Genomic DNA, 17423 nt, shown 5'->3' with positions numbered 1-17423 from the left:
AGGCACAGAGTGAGGTATTAGATATTACATATTCATGTTATGTCACATTAGTTTTTTCATGCTCATTATATAAAGACAGTAGGGGACACATTATTACATAATATATTGTCCAACTGGAATAAATACTGAATCTACATATTAGGTATACTAAGTATAAAAATCCTTATACTAAGTATAAAAAATCCTCAGCCAAGCAACTTTCTTTTTCTAATGTAGCACTTTGCTTTTACTTCCCTAGGCTCATCTGCCCACCCTTACTTATAAGTAATATATTTATATTCGGTCCTCAGATTTCATGTCTCACTTTTCCACTCAGCATAAGGGAAAGGTAAACATACACATTGTAAAGTCAAATCTAGAAATCTTTCTAGACTTGAGTACTATATTGAGTACTACTTTGAGTACTATATTGTACTCAAATAGTGTATTTGGAAAGCATAGGCTATAAGGAAAAAGCACTGAAGGAAAAAAAAAAAGCATGTAAAACACCTCTGAAGTATTTCCAGTACAAACCTGGTAATTATAAAAGTGATAGCGAACCAGTGGATTACACAATTTACCTTGGGATCCAGCTTGGAGAAGGGACTAGGTTTGCCTCCCCAGCTGCTAATTTCCATGATATTCTCAAAGTCTTCTTTCATCAAATAATATGCGTCCATAAGAGCAACAACATCCTGTACTCCTTCTACCCCTTGCGAGGTCAAGGGCTGTACAAGTGCATCCCTTATATGTGACAGATAATCCATATTTATAGTCCTTTTGCTGGAGTAAGTCCTTAAACAAAACAAAAGAAACACACCTGTTATCGATGGCAAACTGCCAGCTCAAGTCAGTGTATATAACACTGAGTTAATCAGATGGAGTACAATCCCCTTTTCACAGCACTCGATGGAATGCCTACTATTTAACAGTAGGTGTAGGGAAAGCCTAGCGCTACCCCACCAGGGTAATGGATACACACCAATGTGCTCAAAGGGAATTTGCTATTTACCCACATCAGAGAATGAAAACAGAAATGTAGGTTCTGCTTCCATCCTACTCCTAAGGCCCCGGCAACAACACTGTTTCTATGTGCTTATACTTATAGCCAAGATTACTCATTCCGAGTTTCAAATATTCAAAGCATCAGCAAATGGCAGTGAGATTTCCTACTTTGAGGGCCATGGCAAATTCCTACGTGATGGTCTATAACACCTTTTGGTCTCTGATCATAACAGAATTACATATGAATGCTTTCCTCACATTTCCTAATATTGTCACTCTGGAAGTTTCAGTTCTAGAGCAGGGTTTTCCCCAAATCAAAACTGTAGAGAATGTTCCTGGAGAATCACACTGGCCAGGGAAAGACCTAGAAACAGTCTGATCTGCTGAGAACTAGAATGCTATCATGAAATGTCTGGTTTTCTTTATCCTTAAATGCTGTCAAAGACAAAACAGCTGGACAAAACAGTATTTCCAGTGCCACCCATCACCCTAAATCTTTCCAACCCAGTTGCCTCCATCTTCAAATTAGGCAATTATACATACGTGTGCTTCAAACAAGAGACCTCAAAAGCTGTTGGTTTCAGAACCCACTTTAAAATTAGAAAAAGAAATGAAAAGTCCCTTTAAAAATAACCTATGGGTCCTGCTCCAGCCTTCAGATAACTGAATGTGTGAATCACAAAAACAACATAGATATCCTGATCAGAAATCTAGAACCTTGCCCCACAATTGTTTTGTTACCTAGGCAGAATTCAAAAATCTTTCCTATTTTAAATTCACCCATTTCATCTAGATCTGTCTACCACAATTAAGCAAGCATACTAGTACTTAAAGACAAGATGAGCCCGTAAGCCTCGGTGCCCAAGACAATCATGAAACCTTTTCCAAAATTATTCTGTTCTAATTTCTTACATAACTGTTACCTTCTAGTAGAATCACAGATCTTTAAATCTGTGTGAAGTCTTAAAGGTATCATCTAATTTACACAAATCAAGCATTCTTAACCTCAGAAATCTGTAATTCCCCTAAAATTATATTTTCTGCACTAATACATTTTGGGGTGGAATAGAGATCAAAGCTTTCAGATTCTCAAAGGCATCTATGACCAAAATAAGGTCAAGAACTAGTAAAATCACATTCCACTTTTAAAGATAGAGAACCAGGAGCCTATAAAAATGCAGTGACTTAATCAGGGTTTAAAAGTTAAGTAGGAAGATCTTAATTTACTTTAAAACTTATGAAACTCACTCTAGATGTCCGTGATGATGATAGTGTCCTGTCCATGATTCATTAAGAAACATTTATTGAGCAATTTTATACGCTAGATGAGTAAGCCTCAGTTCCTGCCACCCGAAATGTTCGGTGCAATGGGAGAAGGGGACATACAACATGGAAGTCCAGTGGGAGCATCAAAGACGGACAGCCTCAGGGCAAAGTGATGCACAACCTTTAAAAAGCAGTGGGCAGGGAGCAGGAAGGGAGCCGAGAGAGACGGGTCCCCAACTTGACCAGTGAGAAGAGCAGGGGGAAAAGCAGCCTTTTCCAGCTCCCAGAGGCCGCCTGCATCCCATAGCTCATGGTGACTTTTTATCTTCAAAGCTGGCAGTGTAGCATCTTCAAATTTCTCTCTGACTAACACTGCTGCCTCATGTTTTTTACATAAAACCCCTTGTAATTACATTGGGCCCACCTGGATAGTCCAGGATAATCTTCCCATCTCAAGTTGGGAAAAATTAGTGTTGTTTTAAGCCACTAAATTTTGGTAATTTGTTAAAGCAGCAATAGAAAAGTAATACAAGGGTAAGAATAAAAGATTCCGTTGGCTAGGAAGAAGGAACAAAACAGGAAGTGGAATTTACAGGAACAGAAGGAAGAACTCAGTTCTGCTTTGATCAAAAATTAAGGGTGAATCAAATATTAACATTCCCTCCAGGGACAAGAAGGGGAAATAAGATTGTTCAAGTAGTTCTTCATGGGTAAAACTAATTCCTAAAGTTCACTTAATATATGTGTGCATGCACATCTTCTGAATTTCTAAGCTTAACAAAAGTGCACCACATAACAATTTTTGAACTTCCTTAAACTTCTCCAAGGACACTGATTTTTCAATCATCCGAGTGTCCACCTCCTGTTATAGCTAAACTCTATCCCCATCCCAAACTAGGTCAGTTCACTACTAGAACAGGTAAAAAGTAGTTCATTTAAATAGTTTCCTTTTCTGAAGAAATTATTCTGAAGCTGATGTTATCTGTGCCTACTAATAACAGACATAGTCATAATAATAATAGCACTACCTCAGATTTATGTAGTTTTTAAAACTTACCAGTGTTATAATGATTATGGATAATAAAACTCAGGCTCTAAAAACCTACTCAGGATCATTTATCTAGTGAGCAATAAAATAAAAACTGAAATGTAGATCTTCTGACTCATGCTATCCTTACTGGATAAAAGCTAAATACACTACACTGGAAAGTCCCAGAAAGGGAGGCATACCACTTACCTGAGACTCATATGCAATGCTAGGTCCTGAACAATACGGTCATGTTTGCCTGTGGACGAGTGCTTACCCAACCAGCTTGGGAAAGTGGGAAACTGGGTCATGTTACCCCTCATTAACTCTCCAGGAAGAACACTGGCATAAATGGCCTGAAAAAAAATCAATTGCAGTCCACAATTTAAATTCAGTACAAAGTTGCTTCCTTAGCAGCTACTGGCTTCCAAGCAGTCTCTGAAAAATGAAGCACACTGTCCCACGTACCTAATTCCAGGGCAGTCAAGCCCTTTCCCTCTGTCTCAGATCTGAGTATGGGACACTTGTCCCAAGAAACAAATGATTATGGTAAACGCCTTCGTCCAAAACATGTATAGTCTTCAGATCATCTTGCCACCTCAGCCTCTTCATCCAACTGATCTCAACATACCAGTTACCTCGTGGATGCCAAGGTCACAGAAAAGACTGTTTAAGAGGAATCTGATTGTCTTTATAAGCTATTGATAGCATGGGGGGATCAGAGCATGGAAAGTCTAATTGCAGAATCAAGTAAACTGACACTTGAGAAAAGTGAAAAAAAGGTATCCTTGGATATCTTCTATATCCAGGGTTTTCACTTTTTTTGAAGGCTGGAATTATATGTAAATTTTATATCGTGCTTTATTCTAATAATATTCTCTCATAGCATTTTTTTCATATTAGATAATCTTTATAAATAATTTTAAAGGTGGCATAATGTTCCAGTCAAGAGGATTTACCATCATCATTCTGTTGCTGGACATGGAGATTCTGTCCAATTTTTTGCCATTGGAACTAATGCTTTAGGGAATATTTTTGTACATTAAGCCTTTTCTGTTTAAAATGATTTAAGATAAAGTCTCAAAGGTACAATTATTAGGTTAAAAAATGAACACTTTTAAAACATAAGAGAAAGAATTCTTTATATCCAGAATGAGCCTTTGTCTTTTGTTTTCAAACAGTATGTGGGTAGAATTAAGAGGGGGCCTAACACTATATAAATATGCAAAACTCAAATAAGAACAAATAATACTCTTAATTTTGAACGTTTGCAAAACTCTATTTTGAGTCAAGTGCCAAACATAAAGCTGCCTCTTTACCAAGGAAAAAGAAAACTGGAATTCATGTATCAGAAAGTAGCTGTTGACCTGTCCTGGCTACATTTTCTTAAGAAACTACTTACCGTGTTGCCCCGAAAATAAGACCTAGCCAGACAATCAGCTCTAATGCGTCTTTTGGAGCAAAAATTAATATAAGACCTGGTATTATATTAATATAATATAACATAACATAATATAACATAATATGAAATATAATACCCGGTCTTATAGTAAAGTAAGTCTTATATTAATTTTTGCTCCAAAAAACGCATTAGAGCTGATTGTCCGGATAGGTCTTATTTTCGGGAAAACACGGTAGTAACCATCTGGGAGAGCCAGGAATGACAAAGAAAGAAGTGGATTCTTAAGGTATAATAGACCAAGTGAGACTTTTGACTCACATCCTAGTTATGAGACCAAAATCTAACGTTCCTATTTCCGTATGTCCATTTACATAAAAACATTTTGAACCATTGAAAAATAAGGCTAGATTAAGTGACAACAGTGACCACAGAGTGTTTTCGTCTTTAACAGACTTTTTTTACCATAAGACTCATTAATAGTTTTCGGGTATTTCAAATCATTACAGGAGCTAAATGCTATTTCATTCTCTTCACTAAAGCAGCGTGCACTTTAAGGAGAGCCCTGTGCTCACCTGTGTGGGCAGAAGACTCCAGTTTTGCCTACTCCGGATCTGACGGTCCACTAGGTCACCATCACATATGCTATCTGCCGCTCTGCTTAAAAGCATCAAGTGCTTTTTCATGTCCCCTCTGCAGGATAAAAATCAGTCTGCATGACACCACTGTCCATACTGCACGCCCCTCCCCGCCAATTATCTGGCCTTCACAGTGCTGGGAGGGTACTAATTCTACCCCTCAAGAGCTCTGGACACTCACCCTGCAGCTACAGGCTTCACATGTAAGTAGTTCTCCTGGACAAAGAGGGGTGCTATTGAATAATCATGAAAAAAGAGATCTGACTTGTCCACAAGTGACATGTGAGCTGTCTCTTCTCCGGCTACAAACACTTTCCGAGCAACATCAAATGGGCCCTAAAAAGAAAGAGTGACACACCTAGTAGAAGGCCCAATACACAAACATTGATAACACCCAATGCTGGCCAAGATGTGGACCAACAAGAACCCTCAGTCACTGCTGGTGGAAATATAAAACGACACAGTCACTTTGGAAGACAGCTGGGCAGTTTCTTACAAAACTGAAAATACTCTTCCTGCACTAACCAGTAGTTGTGCTCCTTGATATTGACCCCAATGAATTTGAAACTTTCATCACACAAAAAACCTGCACATAGATGTTTATAACAGTTCTATCCGTAAGTGCCAACACTTCAGTAGGTGAATGGGTAAATAAACTGTGATATATCTAGACAATGCAATATTATTCAGCACTAAAAAGAAATGAGCTATCAGCCATGAAAAGACGTGGGGGAATCTTAAATACGTATTACTAAGTAAAAGAAGCCAGTGTGAAAAGACTACATACTGTTATCATTCCAACTATATAACATTCCGAAAAGGTAAAACTACAGAGACAGTAAAAAGATTAGTGGTGGCCAGGAGTTAGGGGAAGGGAGGGATGGATAGGCAGAGCACAGAGGATTTTCAGGGCAGTGAAACTATTCTGTATGCTACAATGGTAGTAGATGCATGTCAGTATACATACGTCAAAACCCACAAAACGTACACCACCAAGAGTGGGCCCTAATGTAAACTATGGACTTTGGGCGATACTGATGGTTAATGTAGGTTCATCAAGTTTAACAAACGTCCCACTCTGGCGAGGATGTTGACAGCGGAGGAGGTTGTATGTGCGTGGCGACGGGGAATATGGGAATCTCTGTACCTTCTGCTCAGTTTTGCTGTGAACTTAAAATTGCTCTTAAAAAGTTTATTAATTTAAAAAAAGGAGGGATAAAAAATCAGCTTGATCATTGCTCTAATTGTAATAAATTCTGACCAGTGACTAGGTGAAACAGAACAGAGATAAACTGATAAGACCTCTAGCTTCAGAGAGGTTATTAAAATATAAATCATTTAAAACATTGTGCTGAACAGTTCCAAAACCTGAATGAAATCCACACATAAGGACTCTGGAAAAGCCAGAGTCCATGTAGTGAGGCATGTATAATTTAAAACTTCTCAAAATTTACAATGTACACTGACAGTCCTTGGTGAAAAATTCATTTGAATTAGAAACACTTTTAGCAGCTGTCTATATCTCTTGTTACAAATATCCATAGGTTCTACATGTGTCAGAGAACTACAGAACAAGAATTAACTAAGAAATGGAAATTTATTTTACCAGTTTGATATCCTTTTTGGCTCTATGAGAATCAGCCTTGGCCTGGTCATAGGTTAGTGCCTTACTTCGGGCACACCACATACTCAGATTGTGTAAAACCTAAAAGAATTACAAATAAGACACTGTCAAGATAGGAAAATACTGCCACTCCTCCTCCCCAAAAGGTCGAAGGCATTAATTCAAAAGAATCATCAATTGTCACATAATATATATATAATTTACCTGTCTGATATCTTGATTGGCTCCCAAAATGATTTCATTCATAGCTGGAGGGGGAATCTTTAAACCCTCTTTAAATGCAATAGAGAGCATAGCACCCTAAAATTGACAAAGGAGAATTTTCAATGAATTTTTTTTTTAACTTACCAGCTATTCTAAAAATATTTATCAGGTACTTTTAAAAATGACCCTTACATAAATAGGATAGTGTGGTGCAGAAAAAAATTCCAATCATCATACCTTAATCTGTTCAACCCGAGGTCTTTGAAAACGAAGATCAAAACAGTAATGAACCAAAGAGCGGATCTTGGGGTGATTTCTATCATTGCACATACAAATAATGGGAATTTTCGTATGTTTTATCAGGCCAATTAATTCCTGAAAGGCAAATTTGCGACACAAAAATATTAAAAAACAAACAAACAAAAAACAAAACAAAAAAACCCACACAATGTATGCATTTTAGGTTTTAAAAACCTCAGCAACATGCCTTAATTGCCATAAATATGCCAGCATGATAATTAGTTCTTTACATTTAAAAACAAAACAATTAAAAATCAACAGTATAACTGCAAAATACAATGCTTTCATTACCTGAATTCCTCCCCTGTCCTCACTGCCTGCCATGCCATCTACTTCATCCATGATGAGGGCATGTTTCGTGCTTACTGAACGGGCTTCTTCACCTGACCCATGTTGAGAAGCAATGAGATGGGACACAAACAAAATAACAGTTGTTCACACACTGCTGCTTTATAAAAAATTATATAACATGCTTTAAACTGATAATATAGGTCCATGGAACAAAATTCAAAAGGTATGAAAGGATGCAGTGAGAAAAAAATTCTCCCTTCTACCCTTGCCACGTAGGGTACCCAGTTTCCTTCTCCAGAGGCAAACAGTATAAACAGACTCTTCTGTATCTTTTCAGAGAAGTATATACATTAAAAACGTGTGCATAAAACACCTTGGTTTGGTCATTTAATATATTTTTGTGATCTGTTCCTTATCTATAGATATAGAACACCTCATTTTTTAAGGTGTTTCATGTTCCATTTTACACATGTATCATCATTTACTTAATCTCTATTAACATGTGAAGATGCTTTCCATCTTTTGCTCTTATAAATCACACTAAATGAATCTCCACATGTATGACATTTTGCATATATACAAGTTTAACAATTAACCCAGGAACTCGAATTTCTGAGTGAAAAGATAAGTGTAATTTAACTTTGAGAAATACTGCCAGATTGCTTCCAGAGTTGTACCAATTTACACTCCCCCAAGCCAGGTGTAAGAGTGGTGTTTCCAGAGTAACTTCCTTTTAACAATGATTTTCTACTGTAGAAAGTACCAAAAATTCAAGTGACTATGCAATATAACATAGGTTCCAAAGGAACACTGTTTAGTCGTAATTTGGACATCTTATTGTCCCCACAAACTCTGGCCATACCAGACCACACTAGATGCAACCTGAAACACAGTGGTCCTTTCACAATGTCTTTTCTCTTTCCCTAGTACTCTTGCCTGAAACAATCTCTTCCACCTACAAACCACTCTCCTCCTCATTCTTCAAGGCCCTTCAAACAAATGTCGCCTTTTACTGGTAGCTTTCCTCACTGCCCCAGATAGAATCACTTCTTCATATACAGGCATTTATGACCTCACTATGCACACTGTATGTCAGTTATTTTCTTTCCCTCTTCACAGGATTCGCTTGTGAACTTGTGAAAATCGTATGCAAAATACATAAATATGCCCATGTATGCATTTTTAAATCACATTCTCAGAAACCTCTACGACCTTAAAAGAAAGGTAACTATTGTCCTATAAGAGTGACATCAGAGGCTTTTCTTTTTCTCTCATTAGTCCCAGGATTTAGCAGAGTGCCTGGCACATAGTAGTGTTAATACTGGTTACTGAACATTGAAATGAACTTGTTTTTCTTACATAACCAAAGAAAACAGTTCAAAAAGCCACATACTTGAACAGAAGCCTTTGATGCTGGTATTATTGAGTGACTCGGCAATCATCTCCTTCAAACTGTTCTTACTCCGCGTATCACTTGCATTCAGTTCCACGTAGCTATATCCCAATTCCTAATCGAAATATTGTAAACCGTTAATATCAAATTATTAACTGCCTCCCCTCCCCCCAAAAAAACAAACAAGAGAGTTAAGGAAGAAAAAGGGTAGAAAAATCATGTAAGGAACCATGGGTAAAAAGATCAAAGTAGGATAGTAACAGACAATGAGATTAACTATAATATGCCTCACAATAATTAAGAGACTTTGAAACTATCATAGACATACATACCATGCACACATAAACATACACAAGGTTGGTCTTAAAACTCAGCCAATAAATCACTAACCTGGAACAAGCAAATTTCCTAAGTTTGGTTCTTAAAATCCTAAGCAGAATTAAACAGATCCCAAGACTTCAGCATCAGATATAGAATTCTTGACTTTTCAAGATAAATAATAAAGTTAAATGATTCTTTGTCAAACTATCCCAATATACAATCTTCCTCTCAAATCGTGAAAAACTCAGTTATTCTATTTCCCCAAATTGATCATTATATCAATCATAAGGCATTATAAAATGCCTTCATTGAATTTCCCCCAAAAGTAATGACAATAATAAAGGGAGAAAAGTGTCAATGGATGGTAACAGTGCATATATTCAGCACACACAATTCTCACAAGTATATATAAGATACATGCCTAAAATAGGACTATTAATAAGACTGTATTATCTATAAAATAATGCTCCCAAGGGCTTAGTACATTGCCTAGTACACAGGCAAACATTATACAATTATGATTATAAATATTAAAAAAAGAATGAAAATGACAAATACCCCCCACACTAAAGCAAATTCTAAAGGTTTGATTTCAGAACAGAATATACGCAACAGGTTAAAATATATATGTGGCGCGCGCGCGCGCGCACACACACACACACACACACACCTCTTACACATGCCTACTCCTATGTTAGCTTTCCAACTGTGCTACAGCAGAACACCCACCTGACAAACCAGAGAGGCTGTGGTTGTTTTGCCAACACCTGGAGGGCCTGAGAGCAATGCTGCTTTAAAACTAGAGCCATCATCTTTGCCGGCAAATTTACCAAACTTTGCTGCTAGGAAGAAAGAAGTTCCAGAGTGTTAGCCTGTATTACCGAACAGAAATTCAGCATAACTGGCATAAACTTAGCATTGACAGCAGCCCTCCAGTTTAATTCTAAATTTGCAGAATATTTTCTACAAAGCACAAATAATAGTTTCCTGTATCATCTCCACACCCCACCCCCAAAAAACCCTAAAACTTATTAACTTTAAAACGGATTTGAAACAATTTTATGACTTCCTCTCCTACAAAAACACAGGTCATGAGCAGACTATCTGGGCTCCAATCCGAACTCCAGCACTCACCAGCTGGCAGAGCTTCAGAAGTGATTTAATCCCTGTGGCCTGTTGCCGCCTTCGTAAAATGAGGGTAACAATAAATAATGTGCCTGGGAGGGGTGTTGTAAGGATGAGTGAGCTGAGCACAGGGTCTGCCTTGCCTCAAGAAATGTTAACAATGGGCCGGCCCGGTGGCTCAGGCGGTTAGAGCTCCCTGCTTTACCTAACGCCAAAGGCTGCCGGTTCGATTCCTACATGGGCCAGTGGGCTCTCAACCACAAGGTTGCCAGTTCAATTCCTCGAGTCCCGCAAGGGATGGTGGGCAGCACCGCCTGCAACTAAGATTGAACACGGCACCATGGGCTGAGCTGCCGCTGAGCTCCTGGATGGCTAAGTTGGTTGGAGCGCTTCCTTTCAACCACCAGGTTGCCAGTCTGACTCCCGCAAGGGATGGTGGGCTGTACCCCCTGCAACTAATAGCAACTGGACCTGGAGTTGAGCCGTGCCCTCCACAACTACGATTGAAAGGATGACTTGGAAAAATCCTGGAAGTACACACACATTGTTCCCCAATAAAGTCCTGTTCCCTTTCTCCAATAAAAGCTTAAAAAAAAAAAAAAAAAGGTTAACAAGCAGTCACATGACTGCAAAATGAAAAACTGAATGAAAGATGTATCTGCAACCATCTGGCACAGCTCAGCTCTACAGCATTCTTTCTCCCCCGATCACATGGGTGCCTGGCACACACAGGGTGCTCAACACCTACACGGTTACTGAGACACTTGAATCTACAGATACAAGATACAGCGTAAGGACCACAGTTCACCTGAAGCCTCCAAGTCCCCTTCAGGCACACAAAGCACTTATCCCCTCTTCTAAGGCAGATTTGATGTGGTTTTGGAAAAAGAGTGTCAACTTAAATTTAACCCTCTATCATTACAATTACATTATCTGTTATCAATAAAATAAACTGGCATCATCAGCAAGTGTCTAGTAACCACTTAGACATTAAGAACCCAGCTATCGCTTTGGGAATTCACCGTGATGCTCACTAAATTTTGCCCTCGTATTCTTACACAATATCCCCCAGGACAGTGGTTGAAGCTCAAGAAAACACTAGCAACATCTGTGATCCGAAACCTCAACTCCAATATTTTGGACATTAAACATATATTGTGGGTGTTCATACTGTATGACAAATACATGGCGAACAAGCGCAGAAACTAGAGCAGCTCAGGACGAGCAGGCCTACCAAAAGCAAACACGCTACTGGGTTTCTCTGTAAGCATGCCTCCGCTTTTGTTGGCACCTTTCCCCCAGGCTTCCACTCACCTAGTGTCTTCAGGCCTTGGCATGTGTACTCTATCCCACTCAACACACCCCGTGCCTTCACCTACCGTGTTTCCTCGAAAATAAGACCTAGCCGGACCATAGGCTCTAATGCAGCTTTTGGAGCAAAAATTAATATAAGACTTGGTATTATATTACATTATATATTATATAAGACCCAGACTTATTTTAATATAAAGACTGGGTCTTTATTAATTTTTGCTCCAAAACACGCATTAGAGCTGATGGTCCAGCTAGGTCTTATTTTCGGGGAAACATGGTAGCTAACTCCTACTTGGTTTCCAAGTCTTAGCTTAGACATCCCCTCCTCCAGCGATGGGAGCACACATCCTACCCCTGATCACACACCTCCACCCCCTTAACATCCTATATTTACCCCTACAACAGTGCTGAGCACTTCACATTTTAATGGCTGGTTCATGTATGCTCCCCCATTGACTGTGAGCTCCTTGAAGGAGACTGTGTTTTGCTCATAGCAGCACCCCTGGGGTCTTGTACAGCACCTGGGCTCAGAACCCGCTTTCCATAAATGCTTGCTGAGAGATGAATGAACGAACTATTAGACCTCCTCACATATGTGCATGGTGACAGACACACACAAAAAGGAATGAAGCTGTAAAATCACCATGTTTCTTCTCTTCAGATGGACTCTTGTGCCAGTTCTGGAGCCAGCGTAGGAGTTTGTTGGCACAGCTCTGTTCACCTTGCTGTCCAATTATGGTCTTCAGTGAGGTTGGCTTGTATTTATCCACCCAGAGCAAATTTTCCACTTTGTTTGCACTGCTGTCATCAGCCAAATTCCTAGCCCGGCTGTCACCATTTGTCTCCGTGGCCACCTGCTCCTTGAACGCCAGGCTTCTATGACACACATTTTTTTCCTTTTTTACTGCATTTGTAGAGCTGTCTGTTTTGGGAGTCAGTCTGCTCTTTTTAGATTCTGATTCTTTCTTAATTGGACTAGTTTTTCTTTTTTCTTGGTCATTTTTTGGAGGTGTTCTGTGCAATTTGGACTTTTCTTTATTCATCTTAAAAATTGAAAAAGGGAGGGAAAAAAAAGCTGGTGAGAGAAAGAATTTCTATTCTGCTAAATGTACTCTAGAGGGCAATCTGAGATTTCCAAGTGAGCTACCCAACCTGGGTTTGCCTTTTCACAATGGACCCTGTAGTTTGTGGAAATCAACAACTTCCAAACTTTATAAAAATTAGCAACAAACACTGAAAAGCATCCAAACTCATTTTTTAAAAGCGAGAACATTTTTTTTAAAACAAGTAATCTATTACTAGTTTGAAAAAACAGGATAAAGGTTTAAGAGATTTTTGTTTCAGTTTTCTAACAGTTAAAAGTTAATGTCTCCAAATAACTCTATGGTGTCAGATGGGTACTAGACTTACGGGGGTATCACTTTGTCAGTTATATAAATGTCTAACCACTGTGCTGCATACCTGAAACTGATATAGTACTGTATGTCAAATGTAATTTAAAAATGAAAAAAATTTTTTTAAAAGTTAATGACTCCACAAAAACTTGTACCAATGCTCACAGCAACATAATATTTTACATATTATCATTGCAATTTTATATTATACCCAAAAAACAGTAACAACCTAAATGTCCACGAACAGATGAAGGGAGAAACAAAATGCAGTATATCCACACCAAGAGATATTAATCACCAGTAGAAAGGGGTAGAGTAAGTTGTGCATGCTTCAATGTAGGTGAACCTTGAAAACATTATGCTAAGTGAAAGAAGACAGACACAAAGGGCTACATATAGGATGATTCCTTTAAATGAAATGTCCAGAATAGGCAAATCCACAGACTTAAGTAGTATTTCTGGGTGGGAATTCCCGCCTGCCCATTCTTGAGAATTTTTCCTGCTTTCCCGTTCCTGAATCCCGAGATACAGACTGTTTTCTGTTCTCCACGATGAATCGTTTCCACAAAGTGACGGCTAATACTACCAACCGGTTCAAAGAGCCGATTTTCCTGATTTCCTGACCAACTTTTCTCAGGATTCGGGAATGGGGGAAAAAAAAAAAGTTCCCGAGAACGGGTGGAAACTCCCACCCAAAAACCCTAGACATAAGGTACAGTAGTGGTTGTCGGGGGTGGGTATGACAACTGACTGCTAATGGGCACAGGGTTTCTTTAGGGGGTGATGAAATTGTTCTGGAGTTAGACAGTGGTGATGGTTGCACAATCTTGTGAATATACTAAAACCACTCTTTATATACTTTAAAAGGGTGAATTTTGTAGTGTGTAAGTAATAGCTAAATAATAAATTTTGTGGTATGTGAATAATAAGAAAGAAATTGGTGCCTCTTTACCAGTGAGTGGATGCTAAAATGAGAGGGTGAATGTTTGGGGAGAAACAAGATATTAGCATTGTCTTAAAGTATCTCCCCAAGATCCTTATCAATTACAAAGGGAAAGTAGTCACTTTACTAGTGGACAAACCTGGCAGACATCGACTTAACCAAGTAATCAAGGTTAATATCTCCAATAAGAGATTACCAACATCACGTACATCTGACACATGGGGACACAATATCATTTCTGTGGTATTCTTACCAAATTGCATAACCTCAAGCTAATCATAAGAAAACATGAAAGAAAGCCAAACTGAGAGCCATTTTACAAAACAACTGACTAGGACTCATCAAAAGTGTCAAAGTCATACAAAGACAAGGAACTGTCATAGATGGGAGGAGACTAAGACACAACAACTAAATGTAGTGTGGGATCCTAGAACAGGAAAGGGACAATGGGGGGAATGTGAAGCTTGAATAACATGCGTAGCTTAGTTAGCGGTATGGTTTCAATGTTAATTTCCTGGCTTTGATAACTGTACTATGGTTAACAGAACTTGTTAATATTAAGGAACACTGGGTGAATGGCCAATCCAAATCATTCCCCAAGATTTTTCTAACTGGAATCAATGGGCAGACCACCTCAACACTAGGGTAACAGAGCTGGGGACATTAAACTTGGCTACTGGCACCTGTGTCCTGCACTTGGAAAAGATCTATATATAGTGAGGATGAATGAAGCTAACACTAGAAGAAGACAGACAGAAATGGAAAGGGTCCTGTATGCACTGTAGTCTCCTAGATCCCATAATTCCTACACCAGACTCACCCTGCCCATAGTTTAATTATGTGAACCAACATTTTTCCCTTTCTGCTAAAGCTAATATGGGCTGGGTTTTTGTCACAACTGAAAAAGTCCTAATACAGTTCTAATTAAAAATGAATTTATCATGCTGATACCTATAATGTATCTTTTAAAGAACTCTTAAGCAATAACCTATGTACAAAGTCACTGCAAGAATATGGAAAATACGAAAAGTTGAATAAGTGGATATGCTAAGTGCAACACACTGTCCTCTGTCTCCTCATATTCCTTTGAGAAAAGTACGGAAATATTGCAAAGAAGACATCTTGAAGCAGAGTCCACCTACTCAAAAGGAAGTAAGGTGTAGGTTCATATGCAATAGAAGGGGAAGTTAATCTTTTAGCCATAAGGCCTGTAGCCAACCCCAGAAATATCTATGAAAGAGGAAAGCTGCTATACACCAACTTACATAATCAAATTCATTTTATACAAACCTCAAGTTCAACTGCTATTTCATATTTGGACTTCTTGCCTGGCATAGTTCGAATCAGATCCAACAGGCCATCTTCATCAATAATTTTTGTCCCCAAGGCTGCTGCCTATTAAAAATGTAAATCATTAAAATCATATTCTAACCATTACTTTCTGTAAGAAATATATATATATAAATCTAGGGCCTCTAAATAGGTGAAAAACCACATTCGTAAGTTAGATAATACTAGAATATTTTTTAAAACCATATTCATGACAAAGTGCCATTAAAAAGAAAGAAAATGACAGGTACATCCCCCCTAGAAATGGTAAGGTGGCAGCTGAGGTGTCCCATTACTGCTTTTCTGGATCACTTTACCTTTCCCTCTCCCTTACAAAGGACAGTCACTAGAGCCTAAGTCCAGTTCTTCATTCCCGCTCCAGGACATTTCCTCCATCTTCTTCCCAGGGTGTCAATCTCCACGTGATGAACTGTGGTCAGTCTAAGGTCATCAGAAAAGTCCTCATCCTCCCAACCTTGTTTATGGAACTAAATGGCCACGTGACAGCTCTGGCTCAATGAGACTCAAATGGAATTCTACAAGCGGGGTTTCTGGGAAAACTCTTGTGAGGTCAGTCACAGCTGGTGTGACATCTTAGCACTGGTCCCCTTTTCCTGCCTTGAATGCCTACAGCTGAGTCACTTGCAATACAGGGCAACATGCACACAGACTAAAGCGAACACGTGAGGCCGACAGAGGTAGAGAACAGAACCAGCCAGGCCACATTACTGAGCTGCTGAACCATTCCCAGCAACTCCCTGCCTCTGGAATGCTCGACAATAAGGAAATAAGCAGCTATTTGTTTGAACCAAGGTGAGCAGAGTATTCTGTTACTTGGAGCTAAACATAATCCTACTGACAAACGTTAAGAGTTCCAATAAAAATCTTAAGATGGAGTCTACAGTGGCAAATATAGGAATACTCAGGACTAGAAGGAAACTGCGTATGCTTCTAGCTTCAAAAAAAGATTTAAATTAGAATACTACCCTAAGAAACTCAAGTAAACAGGAACTGTGCCTTCAATTGAAAAACCAAAATCCTGGGATCGAAGCCAGCAGCACTTCTGTGCAGAAGAAGTAATGTAGGGAAGAAATTACTTTCCCGTTTTTTAATTCTCTTAACTCTGTGCAAAGGGCATGACTTCTATAAATGGTCACATCAAGAGGCTGCCAAAAACAGCAGGCTACTTCACTGCACTGAGAACAGAGCAGCACACACCTTATCACTCTTGGACTGTCCACCATCGCGACCCATGACAAGGTAGTTTGTTTTCTTGCTGACATTTCCGGTTACTTTTCCTCCATAACGTTCAATTAGAGACTTGGCTTCATCTCTTTCAATGGACTCCAGCACTCCTGTGATTACAAATGTAAGGCCTTCCAAGCAATTTTCAGCTCCCTATAAACCACAATGTTCAAACAGAGAGGAAATTACATGGTAGCTTTCCAAAGACATATTTGGCATCAAAGCTGCAGGAAGTTGATTTTTCTCATTTGACATCATAAATAATCTCAGCATGAAAAATTTGCTGGAAATTTATAGCAAATAAGCAGAACCTGAAATTGAATCCTGAGAAATTCTTATGTAGGCTAACATTTAATAAACTTATAAAACCAGCAATGAAAAAATACACATTCAAATACAGTTAGCAAAGCTTACTAAATTATCCATTCATACTATTTTCATTATTATTTTTTTAAAATATTTAAACTAGTAGTTAACTTGGATAAACAATTAGACAGAATCCATCAACAGAAACTTTAGCTATTGTGAAGAAAGGAAAGCTTCAATTCTGAAAAGCCAAAGTATGAGCTCCTGCCCTTCTCTCTGGCTACTTGCTCTATGATAGTAAGTCTAAAAACCTGTGCATA

The 17423-nt window shown here is 38.7% G+C and overlaps 1 protein-coding gene across 3 annotated transcripts in view; it reads right to left on the bottom strand.

Annotated features, from left to right (window-relative positions):
• The window catches only part of RFC1 (replication factor C subunit 1), a 65057-nt gene that overhangs the window by 5323 nt on the left and 42311 nt on the right, over positions 1–17423 (bottom strand). For 2 of the 3 annotated variants that reach the window (XM_033105740.1, XM_033105738.1), the window contains exons 11-23: positions 16771–16950; positions 15514–15618; positions 12530–12929; positions 10177–10289; positions 9127–9241; positions 7734–7825; positions 7380–7517; positions 7143–7238; positions 6921–7019; positions 5496–5650; positions 5252–5369; positions 3488–3633; positions 561–774 (exon numbers count right to left, since the gene is read on the bottom strand). In XM_033105740.1, the coding sequence (XP_032961631.1) occupies positions 561–774; positions 3488–3633; positions 5252–5369; positions 5496–5650; positions 6921–7019; positions 7143–7238; positions 7380–7517; positions 7734–7825; positions 9127–9241; positions 10177–10289; positions 12530–12929; positions 15514–15618; positions 16771–16950 (1971 nt within the window). The remainder of the gene's footprint in view (positions 1–560; positions 775–3487; positions 3634–5251; positions 5370–5495; positions 5651–6920; positions 7020–7142; positions 7239–7379; positions 7518–7733; positions 7826–9126; positions 9242–10176; positions 10290–12529; positions 12930–15513; positions 15619–16770; positions 16951–17423) is intronic. The other variant, XM_033105739.1, reaches the window with a different exon arrangement.

Source organism: Rhinolophus ferrumequinum, chromosome 5 (genome assembly GCF_004115265.2).
Source record: "Rhinolophus ferrumequinum isolate MPI-CBG mRhiFer1 chromosome 5, mRhiFer1_v1.p, whole genome shotgun sequence".
In the NCBI taxonomy this organism is placed as follows: domain Eukaryota; kingdom Metazoa; phylum Chordata; class Mammalia; order Chiroptera; family Rhinolophidae; genus Rhinolophus; species Rhinolophus ferrumequinum.
This window is presented reverse-complemented; position numbering and strand designations above follow the sequence as displayed.